Source organism: Gekko japonicus, unplaced genomic scaffold (assembly GCF_001447785.1).
Source record: "Gekko japonicus isolate JY-2015 unplaced genomic scaffold, Gekko_japonicus_V1.1 scaffold691, whole genome shotgun sequence".
In the NCBI taxonomy this organism is placed as follows: Eukaryota; Metazoa; Chordata; class Lepidosauria; order Squamata; family Gekkonidae; genus Gekko; species Gekko japonicus.
In genome coordinates, this window is record NW_015175990.1 from 315323 (window position 1) to 329172 (window position 13850).

Sequence of the window (13850 nt, forward strand, 5' to 3'; positions counted from 1 at the left end):
AGGGAATTGCTGAGTATACACAGTCACAGGCAAGGAGGATAAAGAATTAGATCAAAAGTGATTCAGGAAAGGCAGATCTCGTGAGAAGTTCAGAGCAAGTAAATGAGAGCAAGGCCTGCATTCAGGAATGAGCAGTGTGTTTTGCAGAGAATCGGAGGCAGCCCCAAACTCCAGGAAGTGTTGGCCAGCAATCACCCAAATGTGGCTTGTTAAACAAAAGAGCTACTGAAGAATTTTTTATGGAGAACCGCCAAGTAGAGCGCAGACTTTTGCTAAGTAGTGAGTGTTTGGCATGTTCCCAGAGCCAAAGAGGGAAGCATCGAGAAAGGCATTTGTGGCAGTGTACACTTAATACCCAAGGGTGGCTCCTCAGACAGTGCCCTGATATTCCTAATCAAAGCTTGGATCCAGAGGGGCAGAGGGCATTTCTGCTCATGTACACGCAGGTTCCTAATATTTGCTGTTTGCTCTTTTCCCTGCTGCCCTTTTTCTATGCCCTTGTCATAGCCTACAAACATCTTTGGGTCTTCTAACCTTCAAGACAGCTTTCTTGCCTCTTAGATCAGGGGTACCTCCACCACTGCTGGAAAGCTGCTTATGCCAGATAGAAAAGAGGTATTTGTCAATGCCCATGTAGTAGTTCCTATTGGCTGACTATTCCCCACCCCCCCAAAAAAAGATGGTACTGGAAATTACTTTTTTCATTAATGCCACACTCCTCAGTGGGGACCCAAAGCAGCTTACATCATTTTCATCTCCTCTATTTTATCCTCACAACAACACTTAGATAGATTAAGCCATGAATGTGTGAAGGGGTCATGGCTCAGTGGGACAGCATCTGCTTAGCATGCAGAAGGTCCCAGGTTCAATCCCTGGCGCCTCCAGCTTAAAGGATGAGGTCGTAGGTGAGCCTACCCACCTCCACCTGAGACCCCGAAGAGTCACTGCTAGTCTGCAAAGACAATACTGAACTTGATGGACCAATGGTCTGATTCAAGTATAAGTCAGCCTCTTGTATTCAGTGAGCTTCAATGGGGATTCAAACCTGGGTCTTCTGAATCCTCTAACCACTGTGCCACATTGACTCTCTACTAGCATCAGGCAACAGAACAGGTCCAAGAGAACAGCCAAAAAATACAAGTTTTGGTAACTTCCTTTCCATCTGCAAGCTGATGTCTTTCATTATGCCATGTTGACATAATTAAAAGGGAATTAAAAGGAAGCCTCCTCTGGCTCTGTGTTCTGAGGAGCCTGGTATATTGACATGATAACTGTGGGGAAAGGAGCCAAATTTAAAATATAAATAAGCATTTTTTCCTAACCCTCCACTAAATGGCAGCACCAAAGTCCCCTCCCCAGCAGCTGTTGCTTCAAAAATGCTTTCACTATAACGTTAAAATATCCCCATCACTATGATATCTAGGCTCCATGTTAGTTATTTTGGAGTTGTCAAGAGGAGAGGTTCTTCACGAAAGGTAATTTTAAGTGTGATTTTGATTATCAGGGTGGAGGGGGGACTCTTAATTTCTTAAACTGACCAAAATTGGTATAACCGTAGGTGGATAAAAGTGCTCCAAATTATTTTTCAGTGTGTTGTTAAACTAGAATCCCAAATTATTGATGCCCTTAAATTAAAATGGAAAAGACAAAATTCTGGTAGACCGCATTTCTAAACCAACTTGGATGGTTTATGGAGTTTTGTTAGTTTTTCGTATAGCCTAGTTTGACTGACAGTACTCTTCCTTCCTTCCTCCAGCTGGACTAGATATTGGACCCATCTCTGAAGATCCCTCCTCTTTGCCTCCACAATGTGTCAGTCAGACTTCAAGACCGTTGAGTGAAGAACAACTAGATGGAATCCTCAGCCCTGAACTGGACAAGATGGTCACAGATGGTAAATCACCTCTTTCGTTTAAAATAACTACTATTTTACGGGATTGCCTTCTGCATGCATTTTTAGATGGGCTTGTTCTGGCAACTATTGAAATGAAATTGTTTTCATCTGTTATATGCACAATGAACTTGGGTAGCTAATGTTTATGTTGCTTTTACTCTATCCAGGTGCAATTCTTGGTAAACTGTACAAGATACCAGGTATGTTTTCTTGCTTTTGTTTTTATATATCCGTGCTGCCTTTCTGTTGAGCGGATATTCACAGAGACTTCCACTAAGCAATAAAAACATAACAAAAATTAGATCAATATTACAATATGATTTTTTTTTAAATGCACAACCATAAAACATATAACAACCATAACACAGATTAAAACATAACCAGGGGGGTGGGCGGGTTGGAATTCAGCTACACAACACAAGAAAAAAACAAGACAGACTTGCCTGGCACCTATAAGACGGCCATGCTAGGTGAACATCTCTTGAGAAGGAAGTCTGCAAATGGGGCCTACCACAGAAACGGCCCTTTGTCTGGTATCTTGGCTCTTATGAACTTTGCAATGTGCAGCCGTATCCATGTACTCACAAGCAGTGTTTTACAGAGCTGGAAGGAAAGGATGTTGAAGAACTGTTCACTGCTGTACTGAGTCCTGCAACCACCCAATCAGCTCCTTTGCCACAGGCCCCACCTCCACCACAGCTGGTACATTTGCACAATCAAGGTTCGTTCTTAATTTTTCTTTTTTGGCTTTCCTTCAAAAACAGGATGGCAGTTGACAGATTGCCCCATCTTGTAAAAAGCAAGAGTAAATAGTACTTTTCAATTATAAAAATAAAACTTTTCCATCCCAGTGTGTCTCTTCTGTGACACTGCCCAGATGCATGTTATGTTGTCTTTTGGGAAAAGAGGCAGGTTAGAATGTCTCTGTTTGCTCAGCAGATGTAGAGAGACTGGCATGTTCACAGTGAGTTGTCTAGAAAGTGAGTGGCTAATATGCTTTGATGGCAGAATGAGCCTTTGGCCCTCTTGCTTTTGTTTGCTTAGCTGCTCAGATGTCACAGAGATTATGGCGAACCTAGCACTAGGCTGCTAAATGTAAAGGGGTCTGGGGAGACCTCTGAACTTGAATTCTTATGAACGGTTAACAAGCTATAAAACTATTCCCATGAAGCATTATGGGTTTTCAAATAACATTTTGCTGGGCAAATTGGTTGAGGTTTTAGAACCTTTTAATGAACATGGAAGGTGATATTACTTTACATATGCATGGCATTTTAAATCAAATGCTTAGTCACTATATGATGGCTTCCCCCCAGGCTGATTTTGGGTGGCGTGAGGTTTAGATGATGTAAGCAATAGCCACGTACACTATACATGCTTTCTCATAATAAATTATTAAATGAAAAGAAGGACTTTGAGAAATAATATCATCATTGCTAGGGGGATTGTTCCAGAATAGTATATCTCCCTAGTACAATTTTAATTTTTAAAGCTCAACTTGAAGAGTATTCTGTGGTACCTTTTAAGTCTGATGTCTCTCAAGTGGCCTATTGAGGTCAGGAAGAAATTTTTTTCCCCTTTAGATTTTGGGTTTTCCCCATCCCATTGAGGTTTCAGAGATGGCCACATCTAGAGACAGGATATCAGATGGGGAGAACAAGAGGTAAAGTGCTAAGAAAACTTTCTCTTGAGGGAAGCTCAACAGATAAGTTTTGCTTTCATGCTCTAGGTCTGATTTCACCACATTTGAAGGTTGGGCAAGAATTTTTGCCGTGACGGAACTGTTTGAAACATTGGGGGGTTTTGTATCTTCCACTGTCATATTCCACATCGCTTGCTTGTGCCATCTGGATGTGTTCTGTTAAACCTTCTCCTGGATTATATGTTCCTATTTGTCAGATGTGGAGGATCTTGCTTTAGTGCAGGGAACTGGGCTTTATGGCTTGGTGCTTGCTTCTGGCTGTACAGTCTTGTAATAGCAGTCTGAGGAAGGCTTCAGAAATTATAGGCCCCTGTTGTACTCATCAGCTCATCCAATATCTTGGCAGCCTTCAGTTATGAGTTACGGAAAAGGGAGATCTGAGACTGTAAAGGGACCGTCTCTCTAACAGTTTGGAGACGTGCAGGTAGTTGAACCATGGAATCTATCCATTGATTTAGAAGATATGGATTCATTTTTCACAGATCTACATTCCATTGTTTTATTATTATTATTTGATCAAAATAGCTCTTGTGTGTCTCTTTCTGAAACTACGTGGCTTACCTTATTGAATGCCAAACAGCATAATATGAGGCACAAAGTTATTTAGGGTTAAGAGGAATCTAGAATGCATGCTCCTTACATGCTCTTTAAAACAGAATTAAAATTATACATGATTATTAACCTGTGGTGTCCAAATAAGGTTGCTGCAAGTGGTTTTAATCTAATACCGCAAAATAGAAAACCAAAGATTATATAAAATGTGGAAAATGCCAAAGTACTATACAAATTATGATAATTATAATTATCATCAATTCAAATTACTTTTCCTGCTATAGCGTATGGATAAAATTAGTAATTGGCACTCAGATTTTCACCTTTTCTTTAAAGGAGAGAATGTGTTTTCAAGAGTTCCGCTTATTAATGGTTTGATTGGACCAGCCCCTCATCTCTCTCATACCCCATTGGTTCCTGGAGGCGGATTAGGCACTTTTCCTACCATAGCACAACCATCATATACAGATACCAGGTGAGTAAAACCAAGAAATATACTTTTTACCCAAAAAAAATCTGTAGTGATGTTAATTATATGCAGCATGTTGTTAGTGAGATCTCTGTTTTTTTCCATTAGCCTTTGAAACAATTTAAATGCAAATAAATCTGTTTCCCCTTTTTCAGGGATAAGAACGCAACGTTTAATGCAGTGATGAATGATACCACCAGTTCTTGGGTCCCATCTGCTGCCCCACTGGAAGGTGAGGGTGACACCATGTCTAATGCACAGAGGAGCACTCTGAAATGGGAGAAAGAGGAAGCACTTGGTGAAATGGCAACAGTGGCACCTGTTTTATATACAAATATCAATTTTCCGAACCTTAAAGAAGAGTTCCCAGGTATGTCGTAAATTACAGAGTTAAGCATAATTTTACAAAGAGCCAGTGTGGCATAGTGGTCAGAGTGTTGGACTAGGATCTGGGAGACCTAGATTCTAACCTTCACTTTGCCGTGGAAGCTTGCTGGGTGTCCTTGAGTCAGTCATACCCTCTCAGCCTAATTGATCTCACAGGGTTGTTAGGAGGATAAAATGGAGGAAAGAAGAATGTTGTATGCCATTTTGGGTCCTCACTGGGGAGGGTGTAGAGTTGCCATACCCCCCCAGTGGAGGCAGGGGTCCCCTGCCACCAGCCCCCCAGCCATCAATCAGCTGGCTGGCAGGGGGACTTACCAGTAGAAAGAAGAAGGCCTAGACCACACCGCTGGTGTTGCACAAGAAAGGACATCATCATACCAGTGACTTCCATAGAGTTTTTGCCCAAATACCAGAGCATTGCCTGGAAATCACTGTCATGATGACATCACATTCCCTGCAATGCTGGCAATGTTGCCTAGGTTGCCTTCTTTCTACTGGTAAGTCCCCCCCATCCCCCACTGGTTGCTAGGAGGGACCTGGCTACCCTGGGAGGGTACAATATAAATGAAACAAATCTGTCAGGTGCTATCTTTACTGCATAGAATTCAGATTTTTTTTTAACTCTGAAGGATTTCATAAAGAGCAGAGATTGTTTAGCTGTACTTTAATGAGATGCCTAATCACTTCAAAATAACACATTCCCTTTTCTCCCTGCAATCTCTTAGACTGGTCAACTAGAGTGAAGCAGATTGCTAAACTGTGGAGAAAAGCAAGCTCACAGGAAAGAGCGCCATATGTGGTAAAGAACACTTGCAACTTTTTTTAAATAGAGAAAATCTGTTTCCTATGTGGCTTCTATTAAGTTGTCTTCAATTAATTTAAGTTTTAAAGCTGCTAAAGAAAGCACATTGGTTATACATGGTGTGTTTTAAAAACACGGATTCTGACTACTTCTTGGAGATCTTTTCATGTTTGATTCCTTAAGTTGCTTGCTACTCAAGCCATTCAAGCTTGGTAGAGACCAGGTACACATACTTCCTTGTGACTTGTGTTTTGCATCTGCAGAAGCTGAGCTTGCAATAACCCTTGAAAAGCATTGAGGATGGTGTGATTCTCTGGAGATCAAGATTATCCACCAGAAATAAGTGCTTGTAGCTGCTTTTAAATAATTAAAAGCCCCATTACTGCTTATAGTGATTAACTGAAACAGTGTCCATATTCTTAGATTTACATTTATTCTTTCCAATTCTTACCCTGCTCAGCTTGATTTGGAATTTGGCCCAAATTTTCTTCAGCTGCTGTATGAGCATGTTCTGTTCTCTCTTTGTACAAAATCACAGGAATTCTAGTGTATATTTCACTGCTTTTTTGCTAATGCTTTTGTCCTCCATGTGAATTGCATTAAATGCATCCACCCTAAATTACATCTTTATGGAGATTAGTAATTTCAGGTACCCACTACTGACCTAGCGTCATTTCATATGTGCAATTACATCCCATAAGTTATTTGGTATTTTTTGCATTTGTCTGCTAAAAACTAGAAAAATAGCATGTATGTCCCTCTCCTACTTTACAGCAAAAGGCCAGAGATAATCGAGCTGCTCTGCGAATCAACAAAGTGCAGATGTCAAATGATTCCATGAAAAGGCAGCAGCAACAGGATAGCATTGATCCAAGCTCTCGTATCGACTCTGAACTCTTTAAGGACCCATTAAAGCAGAGGGAATCAGAGCATGAGCAAGAGTGGAAGTTTAGACAGGTGTGTTGCATTTGGTTTTCCTGCCCCTCCTTGTCTGTCGGCATCTCATTTGTCTACTATAGCTGCAGAAAAAGCTGCTCTTTGTTTGGCTGCCAGGAAAGGCAGTAGCCGTTCATAATATGCGCTGTATGTGCTGTGAGTGTAACAACTGCAGGCAACATAAGGAGGTAATAGACTACATGTCCTCTTAATCTTTTAACTCTTGTTGAGAATTCTGACTTTCATGAAATAAAAATACTGGAGTTTAATTTGGGAAAGGAGCTAACATTTGCAGCCGTGAACCCCCAAACCACAAATGCCTGAAAAACTCAAAGGCAGTCCAGTCTTTGTCCTTTCAATGAAACATCCACTTGTGCAGAAGCTGGTATTTCAGTCACAGGCACTTGTAATAGCTATCAATACTAGTAGCCATTACAGGCATATGGAAACTATTATACTGGTAGAGCCTCATTAACTGGATACTGAGTGAACTACCTCTGTGGTTTTTGTACTAATTTCATGATATTTAAATTTTTGTACTAATTATTGTACTAATTTCATGATATTTGAATAAAAAAAAATTTTTTGTGGGTTGCTTGCTCTGTAAACTTATATACCCTGGATAGTCTTGCAGGTAGTCTGAAACTCAAAACAGTAACTTATAATATCTAAAGCTTCTTATCCAGGTAATAATTGCACTCTGGATGAATTTCCAGGATGACTGCATAGTTGTTATTAGAGTCTGCCATGCTTATTTACATTTTAAATATATTCTCTGATCTTCAGAAGACATACTTTTTAGGGATGGGCACAAACTGGTTCACAAGCCAAAATTCGGCACAAACGTGACCCAATTTTGAGTCCCTGAACCAGTTTGGAACTCCTAAGTTTTGTCCAGTTAGGTTCGTCTGTCTGGGCCATTTAAACCTAACAGCTCAGCAGCACAAGTCCTCAGCCAACCTGTTAGGTTTAAATGGTTGGTTTCGCTTCCCCCTGCTTCCAATGGGGATGAAGCTAAATGGACTGGTGAAATGGCTGCGAGCCATTTCAGCCTAACAGCGGATGAGTGCACCCGCCCCACTTTTAGGCTGAAATGGCTGCGAGCCATTTAACCCATCAATTTCACTTCCTCTCGCTTCAAAGTGGGGGGGGGAGTGAAACAGACTGGTGAAATGGCTCACAGCCCAACAGCAGACGGGCCCACCCCACGGCCAGGAGACTGCCCTGAACAGGTTTGGAGACTGCCCTGAACTGGAATTTTTAGGTTGGTGCCCATCCCTAGTTCTTTTGTCATTATTCATCTAAATAATATAGATTTTATAAATTACTGGCCTTTGCACTGAGCAATGACAGGTTTTTTTAAAAAGCATCGTTAAACTTACTTTTTAATTTCTTGCTTTTGTTTTAATTTTCCCATAGCTGTAATACAACCTTTTCGTTTTCTTCTCTAAAACAGCAAATGCGTCAGAAAAGTAAACAGCAAGCTAAAATTGAAGCCACTCAGAAACTTGAGCAAGTAAAAAATGAGCAGCAGCAACTGCAACAGCAGCTTGGGTCGCAACAGCTCTTGAACCCGTCAGGTTCAGACACACCAAGCAGTGGGATGCAGAGTCCCTTAACCCCTCAGACTGGCAATGGAAGTATGTCTCCTGCACAACAGACATTCCACAAAGACTTATTTACAAAACAGTTGCCTGGTACCCCTACTTCCACCCCTTCTGACGTATTCCTAAAACCACAGCCCCCTCCTCCGCCTGCGACACCAAATAGAATGCCTGTTCAAGACGCACATTCTCAGGCTCCTTCACAACCGATTTTCCCCCCTAGCTCCTCTAACACTAGACCGCCTTCTCCAGTCGACCCATATGCAAAAATGGTGGGAACGCCCAGGCCACCACCTGTTAACCAAAATCAAAACTTTGTCAGGAGAAATTCTGTTACATCAGCAGATGTCCGTCCACCCCCATCACCCATATCCAGGCCAGCTCAGGTATCTGAATCAACAGGAAGCCGGCCATCACCAGTCAGAGATTTGTCTTTGTCTCCCGTCAGCAGTGACCCTTATTCAAAACCTCCAGATACACCCAGGCCTATAGCGGCAACAGAACCATTCTCAAAACCTTTGGGGCTACCAAGATCACCTTTAATTGCAGAACAACCAGGGAAACCTTTAACAGCAGCAAACAACGATCCGTTCATGAAGCCATCTCCTAGAACAGATGCATTTCAAAGGCCTCGAATGTCTCCTGCCGATTCGTATGTACGGCTACCGTTGACCCCAACTTCTGTTGTCGAGGGAAGTCCTGGTACATTTAAAACGCCAATGCGCCCTCCTCAATCCCCACAAGATCCTTATGCCTCGATGCCCTCCACCCCAAGACGTATGAGTGTGGATCCCTATGAACGGCCTGTATTGACACCAAGGCCTGTGGATAGCTTTTCGCATAATTCATCTAATGACTTATACAGTCAGCCCCCTCTGACTCCCCACACAGCAATAAAAGACACCTTTGCCCATCCTCAAAGAGTAGTGCGAAACCAGAGTGATTCTTTTTCTCAGTCTGGAACTATTTTAAGGGGAGGTGCTCAGGACCCTTATTCCCAGCCTCCAGGTACTCCACGCCCAGTATCAGATCCTTACGCCCATCCTCCGGGTACTCCGCGCCCAGTCTCGATCCCTTATGCCCAGCCTCCGGGAACTCCGCATCCAGTGTCGGACCCTTACACCCAGCCTCCAGGTACTCCACGCCCAGTGTCGGACCCTTACGCCCAGCCTCCGGGTACTCCGCGCCCAGTCTCGGACCCTTACACCCAGCCTCCGGGTACTCCGCGACCCTCTACTGTTGATCCATATATGCATCAACCACCCACCCCAAGACCTGCACAGGCAGCAGACTTATTTGCTCAGGTTCCAGCTAATCAAAGGCATTCTGACCCATATGTCAAGCCTCCAGGTACACCAAGACCAGTTAGTAATGATCCGTATTCTCAGCCACCAGCAACCCCAAGGCCTGGAATATCAGAAACTTACAGTAGACCAGCTGCGATGCCCAATCGAGATTCTTATCTACAGAATAGGACTTTACCTGGGACTTTCGTAAGGCCATCTGATCCATGTACTCAGCCTCCAAGAACATTGGGATCTGCTGCAGCAGATTCTTTTAGCCATGTTCCAACAGCCCCATCGTGTGACCCTTATGATCAGCCTCCAGTGACTCCAAGACCTCAGCCAGAAACCTTTGGAACTGCTCAGCTTCCCCATGATGCTGTAGATCAACCAAGATCTGGATCTGAGGGGAACTTCAGTGCATCTGCAAACTCTTCCATGAGCTCACAGGGGCAACAGTTTCCCCAGACCTCTCAAGTTTCTGGCCCAGCACCAACAACAGGAGCAACAAATACACAGAGCACAATGTCTCAGGTAGATGAAGAGAAATTAAGACAGGTGTGTTGGATAATCTGTTACTGAAAACTATGAGATGCAGTAGCTAAAAGGATCTGTCAGTTGCTTCTAGAAATGTTGCAGTTCTGCTTCCTCAGTAAATAATTTCTGTTCTGTTGTATGTGAAACACACTGCTAAATTTTCCTCTACAGTAGTAGACATGCTATCCTATTACTACTACCTTACTTATTTATATGCTGCTTTTCTGCTTGACCACAGGCCTTCAAGGTGGCTTACAATAAGAAAAGACTGAGTTACAACAAACATAGAAATGTTTTTTAAGGCATTGATGACTGTTATGAAGACACAGGGCAGGGTGAAAATGTAAAATGTCCTCTGCCCAATCCTCTGTAATGACAATAGGTCCTGCCCCAAAGTGTGCTATTCAGTCGCCAGGACCAGGGAGTACCAGATGTCCTTGACCTGAGGGGAGCAAGGCTAACTTCATCCAGGTGGATGGAGAATCTGTGGTTCCTGCATTAATGAATGATGAGGGAGCTTGGGGATATAAGGATGTGAACTGTCTCCCCGGCATCATGTCATTTGCTGCAAGTATTACATGGAATTTCTTTGAGATCCACTGCATATGTAACTGTGAGCTGGTTAAGAGACCGAGGGAAAGGCATGGGATCATACACTTCATACCCTATTCCTTCATCTCTCCTAATCACATCTCCCCAGTCACAGTTAAGGTACACTTCAGTACCTATAGCACCATGTTTAAGAATAGCCATGTTCATAACCAGAATTCTTTTTTGTTTTTTTTGTTGGGAAGTTTTCTTCCTTTTTCTTTTTAATTAAACTTTTATTAATTTTTTCCAAAGCATAACAGAGCATAGTATTCTTGGAGATTTTTCCGTAAATTCAGACCAATTCAGAACAAAAGACAAAACATAACATACACAAACCTTGTTTTAACAATCTATAAATGTTCCAAGTAGGAAAGGATACTAAAACTGTGAGCATTGTTACCTTATGAGTCATATACGAGGTATAATCAGCTATCAGAATAATCTTAGCATCAAAAATCACACACATCTTCACGACTAGTCAATGCAGAATAGAAAGTAGACAAGAGGAGACCCGCAACAAAATGTTGCGTAATGTGTTGTCGTTTGTTGTGCACAGTGTAGACCTGGGCTCTGGAGAACAGGTCTACCCACCCCTTCCCACTACATTGGTAGACCTGGCCTCTGGAGAACAGGTCTACCCACCCCTTTCGATTACATTGGTAGGCCTGGCCTCTGGAGATCAGGTCTACCCACCCCTTCCCACTACATTGGTAGACCTGGCTTCCAGAGATCAGGTCTACCCACCCCTTCCCACTACATTGGTAGACCTGGCCTCTGGGGGGATTTAAGTATCCCCCCCAATAGTTTCCAGTTTTTTGTGCAGACGTGGGGACCTCCCCACGTGCGCACAAACATCTTCCTCCCCCCCAGGGGCCCCCGATGCGCGGATTTAAGTATCCGCACAGACGGGGCCACTTCGGTATTAGATATATAAATTAGAGAAAGATCAGTTTGAGATAGGCAGGATTACTAGGTTGGAGGTCATCGTTTACTATAAATTCTAAGAATGGAAGCCATTTCTCCTTGAGGTTGGAGATTTTGGGGAAGAGATCTGATTGTTGTAGGCGATCTGTAGTCTTGTCCATAATGAGATGGTTCCAGACTTTATTTAACTAGCTTGATTGCATGGGAGCTAGGTTTGACTTTCATGTAGATGCAATAGATGTTTTGGCAGCTACTAAAAGATTGGAAATCAATTCATGTCTGATTTTTGGAATCTTGGATGGGCCCCAGAGGTCAAGACAGATCAATGCTGGATCTAGAGGAATTTCATATCCCGTGATTATATGTATTTGGTTTATTACATCGCACCAGAATTTCTCTGTGTGAGTGCACTGCCACCAGCAGTGAGCAAAGGTTCCGATTTCGCCACACTGTTTCCAGTACAGTGGGGAGTGGGAAGAGGACATCTTGGACTGTATCTCTGGAGTAAGATACCAGTGTGTTACAATCTTGTATGATTGTAGTTTGGTCAAAATGATGGGGGAGGTTAGCAAACTGGACGACCAAATGTTGGACCATTGAGAGTCAGAGAGTTCAGTTGCACAGTCTTGTTGCCATCAAGTTTGATATCGTAGTGGTCTGACCAGCTTAAGTCCTGGTCAAGGGGACCACCTAGTGAGCCATAATGCCACTGTATCCTGATCCTGTGGTTAAGGTAAGGAGATGTGGGGTGGAGGATGGAGTGAAGGCTCCCAGCGATCCTGACTTCATTGTGTCTGTACTGATCCTAAGAGGCTGCACTTGGGAGAGGTCCATCCCTTAAGTTATTCCAAACGTAAAGTTAACAAGATCAATTATTTTTGTTCCATGCCAGCGCCAGAAATTACGTGAAATTATTCTGCAGCAGCAGCAACAAAAGAAGAATGCAGCACGTCAAGAGAAAACACCGCAGCTGCCTGTCACAGCACCTCATGCAGCTCCTGTTCAGCAATGGCAGCAGGAGAATCTGAGCCAGGTTTTCAGTCGGCCTCCTCCACCCTACCCTGGCAATGTTAGGTCATCTGTGGTCCCACCTGGTGGCTTAAGGTTCCCGGGGTTTGCTGTTGATGGACAATTCAATAGATCCCAGTTTCCAGGAGATCTGGGTGGCATGGGAGTGAGGCCTCATGGAATTAGGTATGCTCCTTGATCTTTCAGTCGTAAAATAAAGTCATCATGAGTTCTTAGAATCAAGATTCTTTTGGCATGTGCAGCAGGATTTTGTCAGTCAGAATTATTGCAGTAAATGTATTGACACTTATTAACGAAACATGACAATATTTTGATAATTTTGAAAGATATTTTAATGTCAATTATAGGGTCTATAAAAATAATTCAGAATTATCTCTGAGTGGAATTCAAAGAAACACTCAAGTCCCATTGTTTTTGATCAACTCATAATTCCTTAAAACTGAACCAATACTACTATAAAACGAAATTGGTTAAAACAAGTTTTTGTATGTGACCTCAAGCATAAATATGACACCATAGGACATGTATCATTTTATTATTCAAATTGTGAAGATTTTAGACCCTATCAACTGAACAGCATGAACGTCAACCTTCCCTATCACTGAATGATACTGTTCTGCCAGGTAACTACTAGTTTTTGCTTCTGAAAAGCTCTGAATACAAGTCTTCAAGCAAAAGGTCTTGCTTAGTATCCTTGCCATGTATCAGGGAGAGATCCAAGCAGAGAGCCTTAATTTCAGACTTGCTCTGAAAGTGGATAAATTTTACAAAACAAAAGACATGACCCTATCAACTGGATTATTTTGTAGGCAATGCTCCCTCTAAGCTGTGGAGTTTTGTGAGCAAAAATTCAACTTTGTGAGCTACTGGCATTAAAATTGTGAGTGAGCAATTTGGCTACTGCATACATTAGTTTGCTCTGGAGCCATCCTTCCTGAGCTAAGCCAAAATGTGTGAGCTGGAGGCTAAAAAACTGTAAGCTAGCTCACACTAACTCAGAGGGAACACTGGTTGTAGGGTAGTGTTAACAGTTGAATTTGACTGCAAAAAGTTTTTGTTACAACAGACAATTTGTATACAATTCAGGGAATATATGAATAAGAAATCAGCACTTTTCATGCATACCCTACTTTTCTTCCC

General features: G+C 42.5%; 1 protein-coding gene and 1 non-coding gene across 2 annotated transcripts in view; both read left to right on the plus strand.

Annotated features, from left to right (window-relative positions):
- The window catches only part of KMT2C (lysine (K)-specific methyltransferase 2C), a 110689-nt gene that overhangs the window by 49497 nt on the left and 47342 nt on the right, over positions 1 to 13850 (plus strand). The window contains exons 18-26 of the mRNA XM_015426350.1: positions 1757 to 1894; positions 2062 to 2094; positions 2496 to 2615; positions 4485 to 4623; positions 4773 to 4987; positions 5730 to 5803; positions 6581 to 6763; positions 8199 to 10187; positions 12574 to 12875. Of these exons, the coding sequence (XP_015281836.1) occupies positions 1757 to 1894; positions 2062 to 2094; positions 2496 to 2615; positions 4485 to 4623; positions 4773 to 4987; positions 5730 to 5803; positions 6581 to 6763; positions 8199 to 10187; positions 12574 to 12875 (3193 nt within the window). The remainder of the gene's footprint in view (positions 1 to 1756; positions 1895 to 2061; positions 2095 to 2495; positions 2616 to 4484; positions 4624 to 4772; positions 4988 to 5729; positions 5804 to 6580; positions 6764 to 8198; positions 10188 to 12573; positions 12876 to 13850) is intronic.
- On the plus strand, positions 813 to 884 carry TRNAA-AGC. The gene has a single exon. It is a non-coding gene; the product is annotated as a tRNA-Ala (tRNA).